Here is a 17,480-nt window from a genome sequence, read left to right as displayed (position 1 = left end):
AAAAGGATGTTTAATTTTCCATGAACTATGGCTTTTAATTCTTGCTGCTTGTGTAGCATGTACTCAGATCTACACTATTTACATAAAAGAACAGCTTGCTTTGCTGTGTAAATGACAAGTTGCAAGATGTTAATGGTGCATCTGATGTACAGTTTTTCTTTGGTGAAGTATATATGCTTTAAAGAGTGATTGTATGCTTAACTGTGCAGTCTTATCTTTGGACTTCACATAGAATGAATTTTCTTCTACAAGGTGCAGCGTAGACTACAAACTTTACTCAAACCTGAATTATTAATACAGCATCCTAAGAGCATTGTGATTGTTCTGGGAATGTTTTTTGGCAGTGGACATCCATGTTTAGATTAAAACAATATATTGTGATTTAGTCCAGAGATGATTATAAACTGTAAATTAGCAGGAGTATAACCTAATCTATGTCAAAAGGTGAGCAAAGATACTCTTAGAGGAAGTAAGGTGTGCCGCAGAAATGTGCAGGCTGTGCCCTGAAATCACCCCAAAACCTACCTGTTAAGGTCAGTAGCAATGAGTATGTGGCGCAACCTAAAGATTGCTGTGGAACATTACACTGACATGCTTTCAGCTAAACTCAGATTACTTAATAGCAGCTGAGATACTAGCTCATGGGGTGAGGAGTGATTAAAGCTGTGACAAGAGATTGTGATTCCATTTTACTTTGTAAAAATCAGACTGTGGGTGCTATGTATCTTTTTCATTTCCTTATTGTTACACTAAACACAGGAACGTGTTTATTTTCAGAAATCCAGAGTAGCATATCTCTGATGGGTGCTATTAACCTGCTAACCTGGTAAAATTCTTGTACTTACATGTGTGGTCAAACTCTCTTGGCTTGTTTTTTTTGATTGTTTCCTCTTTTTTCCTCCTCTCCTTGGGTAGCAGATAAAAATCTCTACTGAAAATTGACCTAAAACTGAGAGCTTTTTCTGTAGCAGTTCCTGGTGTTCAGAATAAATGTCATGGAACAAGTATTAGGACTACTGAAATAGTTTGCAAGTGCTTAATTTTAAGCTAACATGTATTCAAAAGAGAAAACACTGAAAGAGAGGTTTCTGAGTAGTAGTTTTTACTCTGTCCAAAAAGTCTCAATTCACAGTATCCTGTGAGAAGAAAGCTTTTAAAAGCAGTCCATAGTTTTACATGACCTGTTTTAATTAGTCCGGGGCTCCTTTCTGTTAGGATGAGGTCTTGTGCGCCTAGCCTTCTTCTAAGTTTCCATTGTCAAAAGGAAAACCAAACAAATACCCTTGTTACGTTGCTGACAACAAACTGTTTGCTTTTCCTCTGTTAGTGGTAAGCGGGTACAGCCTGCTGGGCAACCCAGCTCTGTCTTCAAACTTCCATTCTTTAATTCTGTTTGTTCCTTAATGGTAAGTAGTCATCTAAGGCAACTTGCCTCCATAGCTTACCTGAAAATACAGACATAATTTACCTTGCAGAAATGCAGAAAGCTGCAGGGACACTGCTGTTCTAGCTGTTTGCATCAGTAGCTATCTCATTGCTGGCTGCCTTCTGCATTGTACCTCTGCCCCCTTTTTACCAATAACCATGAAGACTTAAGTGCCATTTGCCTGTCATTGTGTATAGTATCTTGCAGGTTAACCGCATTAGGCTTTGATTAAAATAGACTTCTGCAAGCCATAGCTCTAGCAACCCTAAAGCAAATATGCTGAATGAAAGCTGCTGCTGAGATTGGCTGTTTGTATGGGACTTCTGTGTCTGAAGTTTCTCCTTATGTTTTCAGACTTGCATTTCTCTTGAGCAATTTTCTTACTCTTTCCCCACCAAGCCACTCTTTTAAGCTTAAATGCATGCCAGCTTTACTTACTGACCATACTGTCTGAACAGTACATTGGAGATCAATGACCTGGAAATGAAGCTGTTCTGCATGTGAGTCTTAAAGTGATAAGGGCAGAAATATGATGGGGCCCTTCTGAGTAGTAGTCAAATAAAAGATCTCTTGCTGTAAACCTCTCCAGGGTCTTAAAAGTATACTGGTGGAAACTTCGACAAGGACTCAGTGCCTTTGACAAGAGTTGTCTGGTCTCTACCAGGCTTCAGCATATGATCTGTTGTTACTAGAAACACTTAGTTAAATACTTTTATTCCTCCTTCTGCATTTTCTTTTGGTTTTACTATGGTTTTGTTTTTACTTCAGGCTGCTATAAAATAATAAACCTCATCTGTTACAGTAGTGCATGTTATATATCACTAGTATCCTAAATGTAGTGTTAAAATAGCTGTAATCTGCTATGACAAACCCAAGAACTCGCAATGTATTCTGTTATTTCTATGACTATATTTTCTAAAACATTCTAGAACTAGAGTTTAGGTCATTCCACCACTAGTAATTGCATGGAAGCCTTTTAGGGGAGAAATGTGTTGCTGCCTTCCAGCATTAATTAGGTACTTCATTTTAATCTGGTCATAGATTGATAATTTTGCCAAAAAAACCCAAATATCTTAACAATCAGATCTGTACTGTCGGGATATCTAAGCTGAGTTCATGTGTTCTTTCTGAAATAATGGCTTATTGAAAGAAAAGATCCCTTGAAAACTTAATTTTGGTTCTCCTTGACATACTTGGATCTTTCTGTCCTTGTACCTACTTTCCTTACCTCTTACAGTTGCAGGCTTTCTCAGTGTTATAAGACATGTGGTCTTCAGTCAGAAAGGATTATGTTTTAGTGTTGTGTAAAGCAGATGTTTTATTGCAGGTGCCTTGTAGGTGCCTGCTCTGTTACAAACATCACAATGATCAAATTTACTTACTTTGTTGGAAGCAAAATAGACTCTGCAGAGCTCCAATAAAGAAAGGGAGGGGAGAAACAGATACTAAGCAGCTTTCCTGATGGCAGTGTGTGACCTTGTTATATGCTAAGGAAACTGGAAATGTACCATTAGCCTTTTGTGTAGCTACACGGGTGGCAGCAGTGCTGGTGCAGAGTAAAAGCTGTCCATGAAATAAAGGGTAATGCGTGAAGACTGTGGCATAGACTGTACGACTGCTCTAGCAGGTCAAATGGCTAAAGGTGTTACTGGGGATTGGAGATAAGTGGTGTGGGAGGAGGGAAGAAATACTGCGATGTAGGGAGTGTAAGAGATCCTAACTAAATCCCTTCTCCAGAGGGATTACACAGACCCTTAACATGTTCTGTTGCCAGTTGGAAAGTTTCAATCTTATTAATCATAACCTGGATCTTATAAGTTGATCCTTTTTGTAATAAAAATCTGTTGTTGCGTTGCATTTGCTTGACAGTCTGTTTTCTGCTTGAGGCTTTCATGCTGCTTCTCCTTCCCTTTAACATCCTGGAGTGTTTCACAATTGAGCAATAGCTCTGAGCAGCATGTTGGTGGAATTATGGCGCTCGCTTTAGTAACGGTTTGCTCACTGCAGTCTTCTAGTGATTCAGAGTGCTGTTGCCTGACTACCAGCCCTAATTATCTCAACACGTTGTTCCTATTTACTGTCACTTTCCAGGCTTCCTATTGCTCAACATGTTGATGAAAAAGCTCTTCCTCTCTGGTCATATAAGTTTGACTTTCAGTAGTGACAGAACACTGCATAAGCCCTGACACATCCCCACTCAAATCAGGTGAATGGCAGAAGGCTAAAACTAGAGTGTCATTCTAAAGCAAAAGAACTGAAATAAAACATGTGGAGCCTTTCAAGCAAGTCTTCAAGTTGATTTACTTTTTTTTAAATCTTTAAAATCCAGTTTTGGGTTTTACCAGCTACTCCGCTCAGAATTCAACTTCAGATGTAACTATATAATTCATTTAGGTGCTTCAATAAGACACTGCTTATGTTTAAATAAGTAAATACTTATTTTTCATATCTGTTCCACTTAAAGCTGTTTCCATTTGTGTGTCTGAGTTATCAGTAAAGAACAATTAACTTGGTTAAAAATTCAAATTCTGCAAAGTTTTAGTATTCTGAGTAGTCAGACTAATTTGTCTGTAGCTGTTGTCACAACTTCTGCTTTCATTTGTGAAGCAAAAGTAGTAATACATTACCCAGATAAATAGCTTGCTCCTTTATTTCCAAGGCTGCTCTTCTTTTAAACTCTGTACTACTTTACTAAAGATTCTCTTTCTCCTTTTTCCCTGCATATTGCCAGCTCATTCATGAACTGCAGAGCTACAACTTGGAAGATTGAGGGGTTTCCAGAATTACTCAACTGAAACTTCCCGGGTTTCAAGTTTGCAAGGTGTCTGTGTAAATCCTTTAGTAATTTAAGTCATTGTGTTTCTCTTCCAGGTCCTGGCCTGGTTTGAAGAGGGTGAAGAAACAATCACAGCATTTGTAGAGCCTTTTGTAATCTTACTCATCTTAGTAGCTAATGCGATCGTGGGAGTGTGGCAGGTATGCAGCTATTTTTACAATGTCAAATCTCAAATGTTTAGGTTTTTCTTGGTTTAAGAGGAAGGACTATACAGTGTAGTGTCAGGTGCCTCATACAATGCAAGTAATCTGTGTTACTAACTTTAGATTTCTGAGAGTCAACATACCATAAAACTTGTGCACAGAAAGTGTTGACTTAAAAGTAAAATGAAAGCTTCAGAAGTATTGCCAAAGAGGCAAAGTGCCCATCGGTGTGTTTGGCCCCACACTGGTGAGCACATGGACGGGGTAGTCCAGAATGAAGGAAATAAGTTAAATCTTGCAAAGCCAAACAATTGAATCAGCTTGCAACAAAGGGAGTTTGTCCCAACTAAGGAGCAAAGGATGGAACACTTGTAATCTAGTTTCTTCTCTTTCCTCTGGAGATAAGTGCTGTGTTTTAGTACATTTATTAATACATTAATAGTGTTAATTCTTCCTATTCAGTTACCATTGTACCTGCTAAACGTACATCAAAAGGCTGCGTGGCTGTCAAAAGGCAGAAGCTTCTTCTACATACCATGGAATTTCTCCTTCATTATCAGCTGTGATATCAATCAGATGGCTTTTTATAAATCATACAGGCAGTAATACCAGTAACACATTTTAACACTGCTTGAGATGCCAGAACAAAATTGTTCATAGAACTTGAGGTTACTATTTTGATCGCTTCAGGCAGGGTATGTTTTTATTAGAATTGTTTTTCTACAGATAAAAGGTTTTCTAGGATTTTTAGGGTAATTCAGGTTCTTTGTAAGTTTGGTTTTGGTGGTTGGTTGGCTGGTGTTAATGTGATAGTTACTTGCTATCTTAGCACATTAGGTTTCATGCTTAAAATGTGAACCTGTCAAAAAAAGAACCAAAAAATTAAGAGGAGGAGCCCTATTAACAGGTTAAAACATGTTCGAGAGGAACCTACACACTGCAAGCCACCAGAAAGGGCAGTGAGTGGCATTACTGCACACTCGTATGCTCTGCTCTGTGCTAGCTGCCAAGTAAGCTGCCTAACTTGTGCACAAGACGACTAACCCTGGAAAAACTCCATTATTAGCAGCTTGCTGTGCGACTGCTAGAGCTGGTATGGAGGGAAGAGATACAGTCAATTGGGAGATGACAGCATTGCCCCTTAAGTGTCATTTTCTCTTCAAATCTTTATGAAGCAATTGTGCAAGAATTAATCTTTAACTTGAAACTTTGAGTTACAATTCTGCATGTAGTAACTTTAAATATGAAATGTAAGGTAAAGCTATCTGTATAGTTTGAGAATCTTCATTTGGAGTTGTATACCTCGTTGTAGGAAATAACCAGTCTTTCTTTTCAGACATGATAGTGTACAAAGAAAATATATACATATATATATACACACACATGCAGTGAATGGAATTGTGAAACAATTGCTGTAGAGCTTAAATGACTCATTCCCTTGTCTTAATGGGCATGGAAAATGAGTCTCAGTACATAGTCTCCACCCATAAATGTATCTGTTTCTACAGGTACTGGATGCGAGCAGCTGAGTCATTGCCTTAGATCTGCCCTCCTCAACCTTTTCTCTCACATGCACTTTTCCCAAAGTGCCGTCTGTTAGTACTTTGGTGATCAGCAAGATAGTCTTAACTACCATAACATCAAGCAACAAGCTGAACAAAGGGATATAGTCTAACACACTGAGCTGGCTGTCCCAGCTGAATCATAGCATTGTTCAGGTTGGGAAAGACCTCTAAGATCATCGAGTCCAATCGCTAGCCCAGCGCTGGCAGGTCCACCGCTAGACCCTGTCCATAAGTGCCACATCTACACGTCTTTTCAACATCTCCAAGGATGTGGTAACTCAGCTACTTCCCTGGGCAGCCTGTGCCAGTGCTTGGCAATCCTTTTGGTGAAGAAGGTTTTCCTAATGTCCAATCTAAACTTGCCCTGGTGCAACTTTAAGGCTGTTGCCTCTTCTGCTATGACTTGTTACCTGGGATAAGTGACCAACACCCACCTAGCTGCAACCTCCTTGCTAGTGCAGCCCTTGATTTCTGTAAGTAAGTAAAATTCAGTAGTGTTAGTCCACTCCAATCTGAATCTAAGCTGCTTCAGCTGGTAAGATGCACCTAAGAGAAGGCTATATCCATGAGCCTTATTTCTGCTTAGGGCTTTTTTTTTCATGTCAAAAAGCATCCATATGTTACATAGAACTCTTTGTGTGGCCTCCCAGTAACAAGACACAGCAGATATTATTGATGGGAAATGCTGCAGGGTTTGAATAAACAACTTCTAGATTGTAAATGCCCTCTAATATCTGAATTATGTTGTAATTATTTCCATTCAGCAGCCTTATAAGGAGAGAGGTCACATAATTTTCTGTATTAATGAATGTAACTGAGCTGAATCACCAGTATCCATATAAAAATGCATTTGAAAAACCAGATCTGACATGTATTTTTCCTTGAGGGCTTTTAAAATTGCACTTTTTTTTGTTATGTTTTAGGAAAGAAATGCTGAAAATGCTATTGAAGCCCTTAAAGAATACGAACCAGAAATGGGTAAAGTGTATCGACAAGACCGAAAAAGTGTACAGAGGATTAAAGCAAGAGACATTGTCCCAGGTGATATTGTAGAAGTGGCAGGTAAGACTCATTTCTGTACTGCATACATGTATTAGCATAGTAGTGTAAAACTGTTGTGGGGGCCTTATCTTAATGATTTGAGGCCCCGGGGGGAGTTTTCAAAGACACCTAAGTATGTGCTTTCAATTCAGATCAGTCTTGCCTCTCTTCATCCATAATTACCTTAAATGTGCATTTGCACAGAGGCAATTGTTTTTCAAATTGCCACTTAGTTTAATTGGTAGGTCTAAAAGCAAAGCATCTTAATTGGAGCACAGGTTTAACACTTGTCAGGACTATTTCCTAGAGTCTGGTTTCAGAGTGTCTTAACTTGCCTGTTTTCTATCACAAAATGCTCTTTTTTTCCTTGCTTTTAAATACGTTTAGTTTCCTTAGGATTTGGAATGTAAAGACACTTTGTTTTTAGTCACGCTCTGCTCTTTATCTAAGGAAAGATAAGGTTTATTCCAACTCTGACACTTGTAGTAGCAGTGCCTTTCAAACTCTCTTACAGACGTTATCCTCAGCCCTCTCAGCGGGTATGACTAGCATGTGGCATCATTGTTTCCTCATCTTTCATAATTCTTTATTGCTTCTTTTGCCTGTTGCTGTGTAGGAGACCACAAATAGAGAGAGAACTATACAAAGTAGATCTTCCTGTTTCTCCAGTGTAAGCATTTGAAGTACCAGTCTTAAAAGACTGGACTATTGCATCCAGCTTTCTGATAACTCGGATTTGCCCTAAGAGGTATATCTTTGTTTGGAAGAAGTGCAAAAATAGAAGTATTGTATACTGACAGCTAAACCCCCTTCATTTTGGTGATAATGCTATACCAATAACTTCTCTTAAACCAGACCTGTCAGTGACTTTAATGTTTCCTATCCCTTCCCAGATAGAACTAGGTGATTCTTGTAGAGTGTCAGGACTGATGGCATACTCATATTTTGTAGGTCATTATTAACTGTTAAGTGAGTGATTGTTCCTTTGGGAACAATTTAGGGTGTACATCAAACTTTCTTTGCGCTAGTGTCACTTTGTTTTTAGAGGTGGTAGCTGTCTCAAGGGGAGATAAATATATACCCTCAAACTTGACTATCCTCCTATTTTAATTAGCAAGCAGAGAGAGTATGCACTCAAAATGAAGTTTGTGTTGGCTCTCTGCCCAGCTTTCATTTCTTGAGAAACTTTTAACATTCACTGAGCCCTGTTTGGAGCCTCAGTTTTGTGCATAGGATGATTTCAGCCACAGCAGCCCTGGCTGTGATAGTTGAAAGTGTGAATCTCATGAAGGCTGAAGCTAGTTTCCTCTTAACATCTGTTGATGAGGAACAAGTACAAATACAAAGTGCTGATAGCTGAAAAAAAAGGGTGAATTGTGATACCTTGTCACTTACTCAGCTGTTTTGACTCCCTATTGCTACACTGTACAATCAAAGCTGTGAGTTCAGTGAGATTTGATTTCAGCAGCTGACGTTTTTTGTGTCCTTTTTGAGGCAAACAGAACTGTATAAATTACAGATTCTGCAGTAAATGTCTAGTCCAAGTCTTCATCCTGTTTTTAAATGTCAGCAATAGAATGGTAGTTTTGGAAGCAGTTTATATCCTGGGAATACACTGGGGTTGTGTTTTTTGGTACTTTAAAGCAGTATTGGTAAATTGCAAAGTGATGACTATGTATTTTGGGCTGGTTTGGGGTATCTCACTAAGGAAAAATGCTGGATTTTGCTGCTCTGCCAGGTGTCTAGAGCGCAGAAAGTTTTCTGCTTGAGTCTTTCTATTTTGGAAGAGTTGGAGGACAAACTGAAAAAATAGTATGCTCATGTAGGGGAACCAAATTACCCAGCTTCTGACTGTCCTTTATGGTAGGTGGTCTAGCTTGTGGATTGGCTGTAGAAGCTCATGCTGGTTAAAATATTCTGCCTTGGGGCTGATGACGCAACAGTTTGTCTTAAGCTCTCAGCATATTTTTCTTACATTGACAAATATGATCAACTTCAGCTTTAAGTGAAGGTACCTTAAGCATAAGTCACATTGATGTTTGATACAGAAGTGCTTCAGTATAAGATGAACTCTGACACCGAAACAATAAATTCTAACTTGTAGCTAGACAATGATGATATTTGAATCGTACTCAAGCTCAGAAAAGCCACCAAGCAAGTAGAGAAGAGCAAGACACTATGTACCAGCGTTAGTGTCAAGACCTGGAGGTGAGAGAGACTGTGTGCATGTCTCTGCCTCAAGTGCAAGAGTACTGCGATGGCCTTTGACATGGTGTTTGCAAAAAGATGACCATGTAGGGAAGTGACAGAGCACTTCATACTGGGATGCATATCTGGGTATGAAATTCTAGGCAAAGTGCCAATGACATTTGTGTGTCCAGGCAGATATCTTTCAACCAAGTGGCATAAATAACCAGGTGATAGGTTTCTCCCCTATGCTGATACCTAATTTTGAACAACTTTGTACAGATCTACCATTACAACATAGTTGTATTTAACATTATAACATCTATGTTAATTTGAAGTAGCTGTATGTGGGTTTGACACAGGAATATGTCTTTGTTGCAGGAACTGGTAGATTGAAAATGGGGGAATGTATTTGTCTCTTTATATTGCAAGACTTTCCTGAGAATAAGTAGCATTGAGCCATTTCCAAAATCATTTGGTATTTTCAGTAGTTTTGAACCCATTAAAGATAATCTGGTTGGCTTAACATAAGCCAAAGACGGTGCGATAATGGTTTATGCTATTACTTTTTCTTCTGGGTCCTTATGCTGTTCATGGTATTTGACTGCATTCATTATATAGACTACAGTCTGCCCCATGGCCTTCTAAAATAAAGCTCCTGGAAGATGTTTTCTTTAAGTGATCAGTTCACAGAGGAAACAGATGCTGGTTTATTTGACTAGAAGTAATAGGGAGAAACTGCAGGACTGCATTGTCACCTTACAGTAAATATAGAATAACCTGAATTAGATGATCCCTCAAGTGGTAGATAACCTAATGTCTTACATGTCTCTTGGGGATCAGTGTGCATACAGATACTGCAGAACACTATGAGCAATTACTGGGTCCTTTTCCCAGTAGTTAACAAATTCAACAGCAATCCTACACTAAAATGCAGGTATATGAGCTGACACTGTAGTCCATGTTTGCCCAGAGAGTGTGAATTTCTTAACTGTATGTGTTTGTAAGAATTTCTTCCATGTCCACTTAAGCAGAGATGCTGGAAAAGATACTGTTCTATCAATGGGAACTCTCCAGGATGAAATTGGGATTACAGGTTTGGGCTGTATGCCTTAAATTTGCTTGCAGACCTTTGGTGGGCATAGTTCAGAACTGTAATGTGTGAGGGTTACTAAGATACACTGTTTGTTTCTTAGAATTGATGAACTGAAAAAAGGGCCAGATGCTGTCCTTAAATGGCTTTTCAGTTTGCCTGTCTTAAATGGATTATCTTGCTGCTAATAAAAGCTTAAGTTTATTGGGGGGTGCACTCTAAATTTGTAACTAGTGGGTATCTTAGTAAAGAAGTCCTTTGTTTTAACTGAGGTTTTGTTTGCCTTGGTTGAAGTAACATTTTTAAACAGAAACTTAAAGCAGCATGGCTTTAGTTCATAGAAGTTGTGTATGAAGTCCAGTATACAAGTTAAGATAAGCTGATTGCAAATAATTTTGTTTTAAAGAAGCACATTTGGGAACAGAAGCTCGTGAAACTTCCATTGTATTTTCTGGTCTAAAATGTTTTATTTTAGATACAGTGTATCTGACTTTCTGTAATTTAATAAATGAATGTATATTAGTTGCAATCTGTAAGTGACCAAACTGGAGCCATGGTAGTTCCCCTTTTCTCTGATGTCTTGAATGATAGTTCTTGTCATCTGCTCTTACATTTGTAAGTACTCAATGCTTAAAAATGCACACAGAGTTCCCAGAAACTATTGCTTATTAAATTAGTGTGTATTCCAGAAAATTTAACTTTAAGATTATACCTAGCATAAAGCATGCAAGAACTGCTTTCTGAGGCCTTTAATTCTAACTGCAGAGTACCTTAAGACTTTTCCCTAAAGCATAGATACCTTATAATTAAGGAAAGATAAATTTTGGGGTGAAGAAGCTTGGGAAGACAGATCCTTAAACTGAACTCCTTCAAATTCCAGTGTGGTTATGAAGAGCTCCAGGTTCTCCCTGATAGTATAAGCAATTAACATTGATATTGAGGATCTCACTCTAAAACGTCTGGGTCCTTGCGCCTGTGTTGCTTTTTGAATAACTAGAATCACTTTTCAGACTCGCTACTAGAGATGTAGGTTTGGTTTTTTTTCTAACTGTTGAGATGAAAAAGCAATGAAAAGGAGTAAGACCTAAGTCCAGAATAGTGACCTACTGGAGGCTGTTACAAAAGCATACTGCTGAGAGGGTCACTTGAGACACAAAGAAGTTGACTGCAAGTTAGTTTTTGGTTTGCTTGGATTTTCTTAGTGCAAATTGTTGGGTTTGCACTTATTTTGCCTGTTCCATAAAGTACTGCTTTTGAACCAGGAAAAATACAGAAGTAAGATCAGTGGTTGATAAACATACCTACGAGTGCTGCATAAATCTGAGCTTCAGCAGGCATTTTGGTTGTCGAACATGAACGTATCGGAGGCAGTTGTGACATAACCAGATGCTGTCCAAACTCCATTGCACACTCCACTGAAGTCTGGTGAGGTTCAACTGAGGGCACAGCCTAAACTTGTGTCACTTTGAACACACATTTGAAAACTTGCAAAGCACTTCTGTTTGGTTTTTTTTCCCAGCTCCTGTAGCATTTTCCTCCAGAGTTGCCAAACTCTTAGGTAAAAACAATGAAACTGTGGTTTAATTGTCTGAATTCAGACCATGTCTGATGTTCTATACTCCGATTAGAATCAATATTGCAGCTGGGTTTTATTAGAAGCACAGGTAGTACTGACCGAAATACTTGACCATGAAGATAATGTTCTGTTAATACCATATCACCCTGGCAAAGCAAGGCTGAAGACAACTTGCACTCAGAGTTATAATGCACCTTCCAGGATTCTTCCTGCTTGTCCCTGTGTTGCCCAAATGCAACCTACCTTGGAAACAGGACTTCAGCTTTGGTGTGAAGATGGCTTTGTTCTCTACTTGATCTGGCAAAAGTTAAAACTTAATTTGCCACTTTGTTCTTTCTGCTATTTTTATAGGCTGATCACAAGAGTTTTTAATCTAGAAAACAATGATATAAATAGAACCACTAATTAAAAGCTAAAGGTAGATAAATTCAGATTAGAAATAAGTGCAGACTTACAGACAGGGTCCATTGGCACACTTTATTCAGTGTTCTGGTGCCCTCTTCAGAGAGAGTGACACTTAAAAATGTGTTTGTACAAAACAAGAAGAAATACAATAGGAATGATTCAAGTCTTATGCACTACTTAGTACAGTATATAATTTTTTCTCATGAACATTTTCTAATCTGTAACGTGCATCATAAAAGCAAAGAATGAATGTATTCAAATGTGCTGTTCTGTCGTCCTAGCAGTAAAAGCAAATGGTGTTGTAGTGGTACAGTTAAAACTGAACGGCCCAGTGGTATTAGATTTCTTGTCAGAAAAAGCTATATTTTACTGCTTTGGAATGGAAATTCAGACTTAAAATATGCTTCATAGTCGCTCTTCTAATTTTGACAATTTGACACTCTTGGCCTTGTATGAAGGTGTAGATAGGCTCAATCTTCCTGTTCTGTAGAGCTGCTGATTTGTGGTAGCATTTTATTGTACCCTGTTCAGGAAGTGTTAAATGCTTAAAAACTCTTGCTACAGAAGAAAAATGAGGTTTCTGATAGTCTAACAAAATGAAACACAATAGGAAGATGAGATTGTGTGCATGCAAGTGGGGAAGAGGGGCTAAACTGAGCTTGTGTTAAGGAAATTTAACATATAAAGCAGTTGTGCTGTGACAGCTGTACTTCTGAATAGAAGTAGTTGTTCTGGTCAGGTGTAAGCTGTAACTGTTTCTGTCCCCCAGCAGAAACAATGCTCATTTCTGGTTTATCAAAGTATGTAGCATCACATATGTGTTATTTTAAGTCTACCCATCTCAATTCTTAAACCTTAAGGTGATGTCCATACTTAATGTTGGAAGCTTCAGTTGCCTCGGCTTATTAGTAAGTGTTCACACAATGGTGTGTCCTCTAATTTAGAGGATAGGAAACTTAATTTGGGCCAAGAAAGGGGACTTTGGAATGACTAACTCTTCCAAGAAGCTAAAGATCTCATTAGGAAAAGTGCATTAAATAACTGTACCCTTAGTAATTTGTAATGTTGAAACAAAGGCAAGAATTGCTAACACTTAATGTTTTTTTGGCAAAAGAATTGTATTAAATCTTTATTAATGCATTCCTGACTCTTCTAATGTTAAAACCCCATGCATGGTGTATTTTGAAGCAGGTATGTTCTAATAGCAGTGTGGTAGGTTATATCTGCAGAATTTGATAGCATTTCTACCACAGCCGTATGAAATTAGAGCATCCTAATGGAGCAGAAAAAAGACCCTAGTGTCTTTTTAAGACCTGGAACATATAATAATAAACCTTAGCCTATCAAGACCCTTAAAAGGGGAGGGGTGGAATGACACAATTTTTTACTTTTTCCTGTCTTCTCCCTTTGGTGTTTTATGGCAGTTTTTTGGGGGATGTTTTTACTCGCTTTTGGGAACTGTTGTGTTCCTGCATTCTTCAACCACATGTTGAAAGTGTCCTAGTTCTTCAGAACTTGCCTAAAACAGTTACAAAATTGGATGGCAATGGCAGAATAGTTTAGAACTGTACTGATAATCTTTATTGCTAAAGTCCAGTTCCAGCCCTGATCTGCTGATAGCAGATACAGGTAGACACTAGCTTTAGTTAATGATAAACATAAATAAGAAAGCTTTAGGGGCATGTTGTATATGAACAACCATTCTGACTTGTGCAGGCAAAAGTGCTTTGATTTATTGTGATCTGGTAGGTGGGCTGTTTGCAGACATGTAACTTTCTTTGCTGAGAAGATAAATTGTTCCTGTAATGCTTCTGTTAACATAAAAAGGAAGCAAAACTTCCCACTTTTTATAATGTACCTGTTTGCAAACCTCCTCTTAGCAAGTGGGAGGGACCAGAGGCAGTTAACAGAGCTGATATCAGTGTTCAAAGTACATATTTAAAGTAGCAGTTTCATTTTGAGGTCTCTTGTCTATCATAGTGGCTTATTGGGGGTTAGTACTGCTTCCTGCATCTCCTGTTACCAACAATTTTGGTCAGAAGACCTATAATAACATTTGAAACTTGAAAGATAAATATGGTCTTGTTGTAGTCTCAAGTTCTTTGTTGATACCCAGATGTAGCTAAAAATATAACAGGGACTGAAATCCACACAGCTTTAATAAGCTTATTTTGCCTCCAGCTTCACTGTTCGTAGAAGTGTGCCTCAGCACTTCTGCCCATCTTCCTTGGTTGCTTAAACCACAAGCTGATCTAGCCTGCAACATGCCAGTAGTGCATTTTGGCTGTAGAGGCCTCCCAGTGAATGTCTCAAACCATATTTTGACCAAATTCTGAAATTAAATATTAAGTAGTATTGCTGTCTTGGAAACTGGTAAAGTAAAAGGATTATCAGTGCTCAAATGAAATACCTACATGGTGAGTTGATCATTTTAGTCACTGCTTGTCGTTAAATAGGGAGTAACATTGCTTAATGTATTCTACATTTGTAGTTGATGTGGAGACTTGAATCCTCCTCCATTTCAGGCAGCTTTGCGAGGTGAGCAGGGCAGTTTGTGTGCTGGATTGTCTTTAAAGACTAGTTTGTGAGGAAACCCCTTCTTGGGGAACTGCAATCATTTCTGCAGGTGCACGCCTGCTTTGATGAGCTTTGCTAAGTGGGGTTGTACTGTGCTTGAAATTAAACATACATGTAAGTTGCTGTACATACAGAGTGGAAAATGACCTATAACATTGCCACAGCACTGGGAGGAGTAAGATAAGATGTGGAGCGCTTTGAACTTGAGAAGAAATGCTACAGTGTTAAATGTAATCAGTAGGAATCTTGGCGAGATAACACTGCTAATAAGATTGGTAGCTGAAGAATCCAGGATTTTCAGACATTCAATTGTCTGTGTTTTCAGTGAGGGAGTATGGCTCTTTTAAAATAATTGACATAAACTTTAAGAATTCAAATCGCAACTAAATACCACTCCAGCTTTGAGCAAGGAGTGGAAACTTTAATATTCTGCTTCAGTACAGACTCGTGCGCAGTTAAATAGAATTGCTGTTTATTCTGTTTTACCCCTTACAGGGACCAGGTTGGTTTTAAACATTCCTTTATTGTGTGCTGAATCTCAGTATAAAAACTCAAAGAGTATCATGTGCATGAATAAAAGGGTTGTATGAATAAAACTGTAATGATTTGAACCAACCACTATTCCTGCTCTTTCAAGGAGCAGTCACTTTTATAGTTAGAAGGGCTGTTTTAATCAGTAGTTACACGTTTGGCTGTGCTGTGCTTTAAGGACATGTACCTGGGCAGTTTTGAAAGCAGCTGCTTTGGTTTCTTCAGAATAGGTGTAGAAATGGGGTGAGTATTTAGGATTTAAAAACCCTTTGGTTAAAGTAATGAACGAAAATACTTCTGCAACTGACTTGCTATTTTAGATGTAAAACTGGATTTATATCCATTTAGGCTGTAGCAGCTCTGTACTTAGCAATGTTAATACATATTCACCTTCTAATTTCTTGTCTTTCAAGTCTTGGGTCATACTTCTACTGGTTGTGTGGATTGAAATGTAATTGTATTTAAACCACACCCCAGTTTCTTTCCTGCGTTGAAGTGTATGGAAAGAAAGCCTTCTACTTTGAGATGAGATCTGCACTAGACGGCTCACTGAAATTTCCTGTGGGTTCCTATCTACCATAGGATTATTTCCTATGTACATTCAGTTTCAGTTATGCTCATGAAAGTATCGTCAAGTCTATAAATGACTGGTTGTCAGAGCTGTTATTTTGCAAAGAGCTGCTTAAAATAGTTCTGTAACTGACCCTGATGTACAGCTTTCCTGCCTCTTGGAAATGCCTCGAATATTTCACTCCAGGCTTCTCAGGCAAAGATGGTGATTGAATAATGTGTCCTATCTTAAATTGTTGAGAGGAACATAGAAAGCCGCAGTATCCTAATAAATTTAACGCTTCATTTCTGGTGATTCAGACAATTGATAATGATGGTGGTAGTTTTCATGGACATACTGATGCTCGAGTATTAGTTGTCTGTTAAAGCAGGGGTCTCTCCTAGTTTGAACGGCTGAGCTGTTCAAAAGAAATAGGTTGGAAAAGCACTTGCAAACTTTTCCATATGTTCTGTCCAGTTACTGGAATGTTTTAAGATTATTTTTGAACAGCTTTTTTGTGCTAGTGTTGAATAAATACTGAACAGTATTGTCAAACGTGGTAGTGTATCTGGGTTGGCTGCAGTTTTCCAGCTGCTTTAAGTGCTTTGAGAATGTTTCTGCAGATTGGCAGGGGTTACGCCACACTGTGCTGAAGTATTAGCCTGTTGTTCAGTGATAGCTAAAAAAACAGCTGCTACTATATGTCTGCATCTAAACCTCCTCATGACATCAAGAGAGCATATTGAATAGTTTTGCCATTTTTGGTCTAGGTCACCGTTTGTCTACTGCTGGTTTCTCTTGCTGCTCAAGGGCATTGTGGCTGAATTAGTTTTCATATACTGTAATGATACAGAAAGGGGATTTGTGGTGATTTATTGGATCCCTTCATATACATACCTACTTACAAAAATAGGTATCTAAGTCTACAAGCAAGACTATGTAATCTTTTGCTGATTTTAATGGTTGGGATTTCTTAGACCTTAGAAGAAGTCACATGATGTAAGTTTACTTAGCATTTGAAACAGCTCTTAATTCTCTTCAGCGTTTTGTTGCATAGTTTTTGTGTGAGTGGTTGTATGTTCTATGGCTGCACCACCACTGTGGAGTTTCTCATGGTTGTTATTTGTTAATGTGCATTATTGCTGTTAGTTGCATAAGCAGTTCCTGCAGGAATTGCAGCTTGTTTTAATTTTACTGCAGAGACACAGGCTCCATCTACTGAGAAGATCAGCTTTTATAAGCTAGTTATTCTCCCTTCTCTGTTTCCTTCCCTTATTTTATCATAAAAAGGAAGTTGAGGCTTGAATACACGCAGTGCTAAATTACATTAGGAATGTTTGATTATACACATTCATCAGCAATATTGACATACGGAATGTAGAACCCCCAATATGAGTCAGAAACATGACTCTCATTAATATGCTTTAGCACAAGTTAATTTGCATGCAGCCATTTATTCACAGTAGTCACAAAATGGTGGAGCTTTAGCTCTTAAAAACGAGGAAAAGTTAGACAAGAGGAAGCAAGACAGTGGAAGAATTCTGGGATGA

The 17,480-nt window shown here is 38.4% G+C and overlaps 1 protein-coding gene across 2 annotated transcripts in view; it reads left to right on the top strand.

The window, feature by feature from the left end:
• The window catches only part of ATP2A2 (ATPase sarcoplasmic/endoplasmic reticulum Ca2+ transporting 2), a 44,952-nt gene that overhangs the window by 3,976 nt on the left and 23,496 nt on the right, over positions 1-17,480 (top strand). For both annotated transcript variants that reach the window (XR_008973966.1, XM_057422659.1), the window contains exons 4-5: positions 4,298-4,402; positions 6,894-7,032. Coding sequence is in view for 1 of the 2 variants with exons in the window: in XM_057422659.1 (XP_057278642.1) it covers positions 4,298-4,402; positions 6,894-7,032 (244 nt within the window). In the remaining variant the exon portion in view is untranslated. The remainder of the gene's footprint in view (positions 1-4,297; positions 4,403-6,893; positions 7,033-17,480) is intronic.

The sequence above is a fragment of the Pezoporus wallicus genome, unplaced genomic scaffold (assembly GCF_028554395.1).
Source record: "Pezoporus wallicus isolate ANWC-B61680 ecotype Strahan unplaced genomic scaffold, APGP_CSIRO_Pwel_v1 contig_9942, whole genome shotgun sequence".
Classification (NCBI taxonomy): Eukaryota; Metazoa; Chordata; class Aves; order Psittaciformes; family Psittacidae; genus Pezoporus; species Pezoporus wallicus.
The sequence above is the reverse complement of the archived record's forward strand: the minus strand, read 5'-3'. Positions and strand labels throughout refer to the sequence as shown.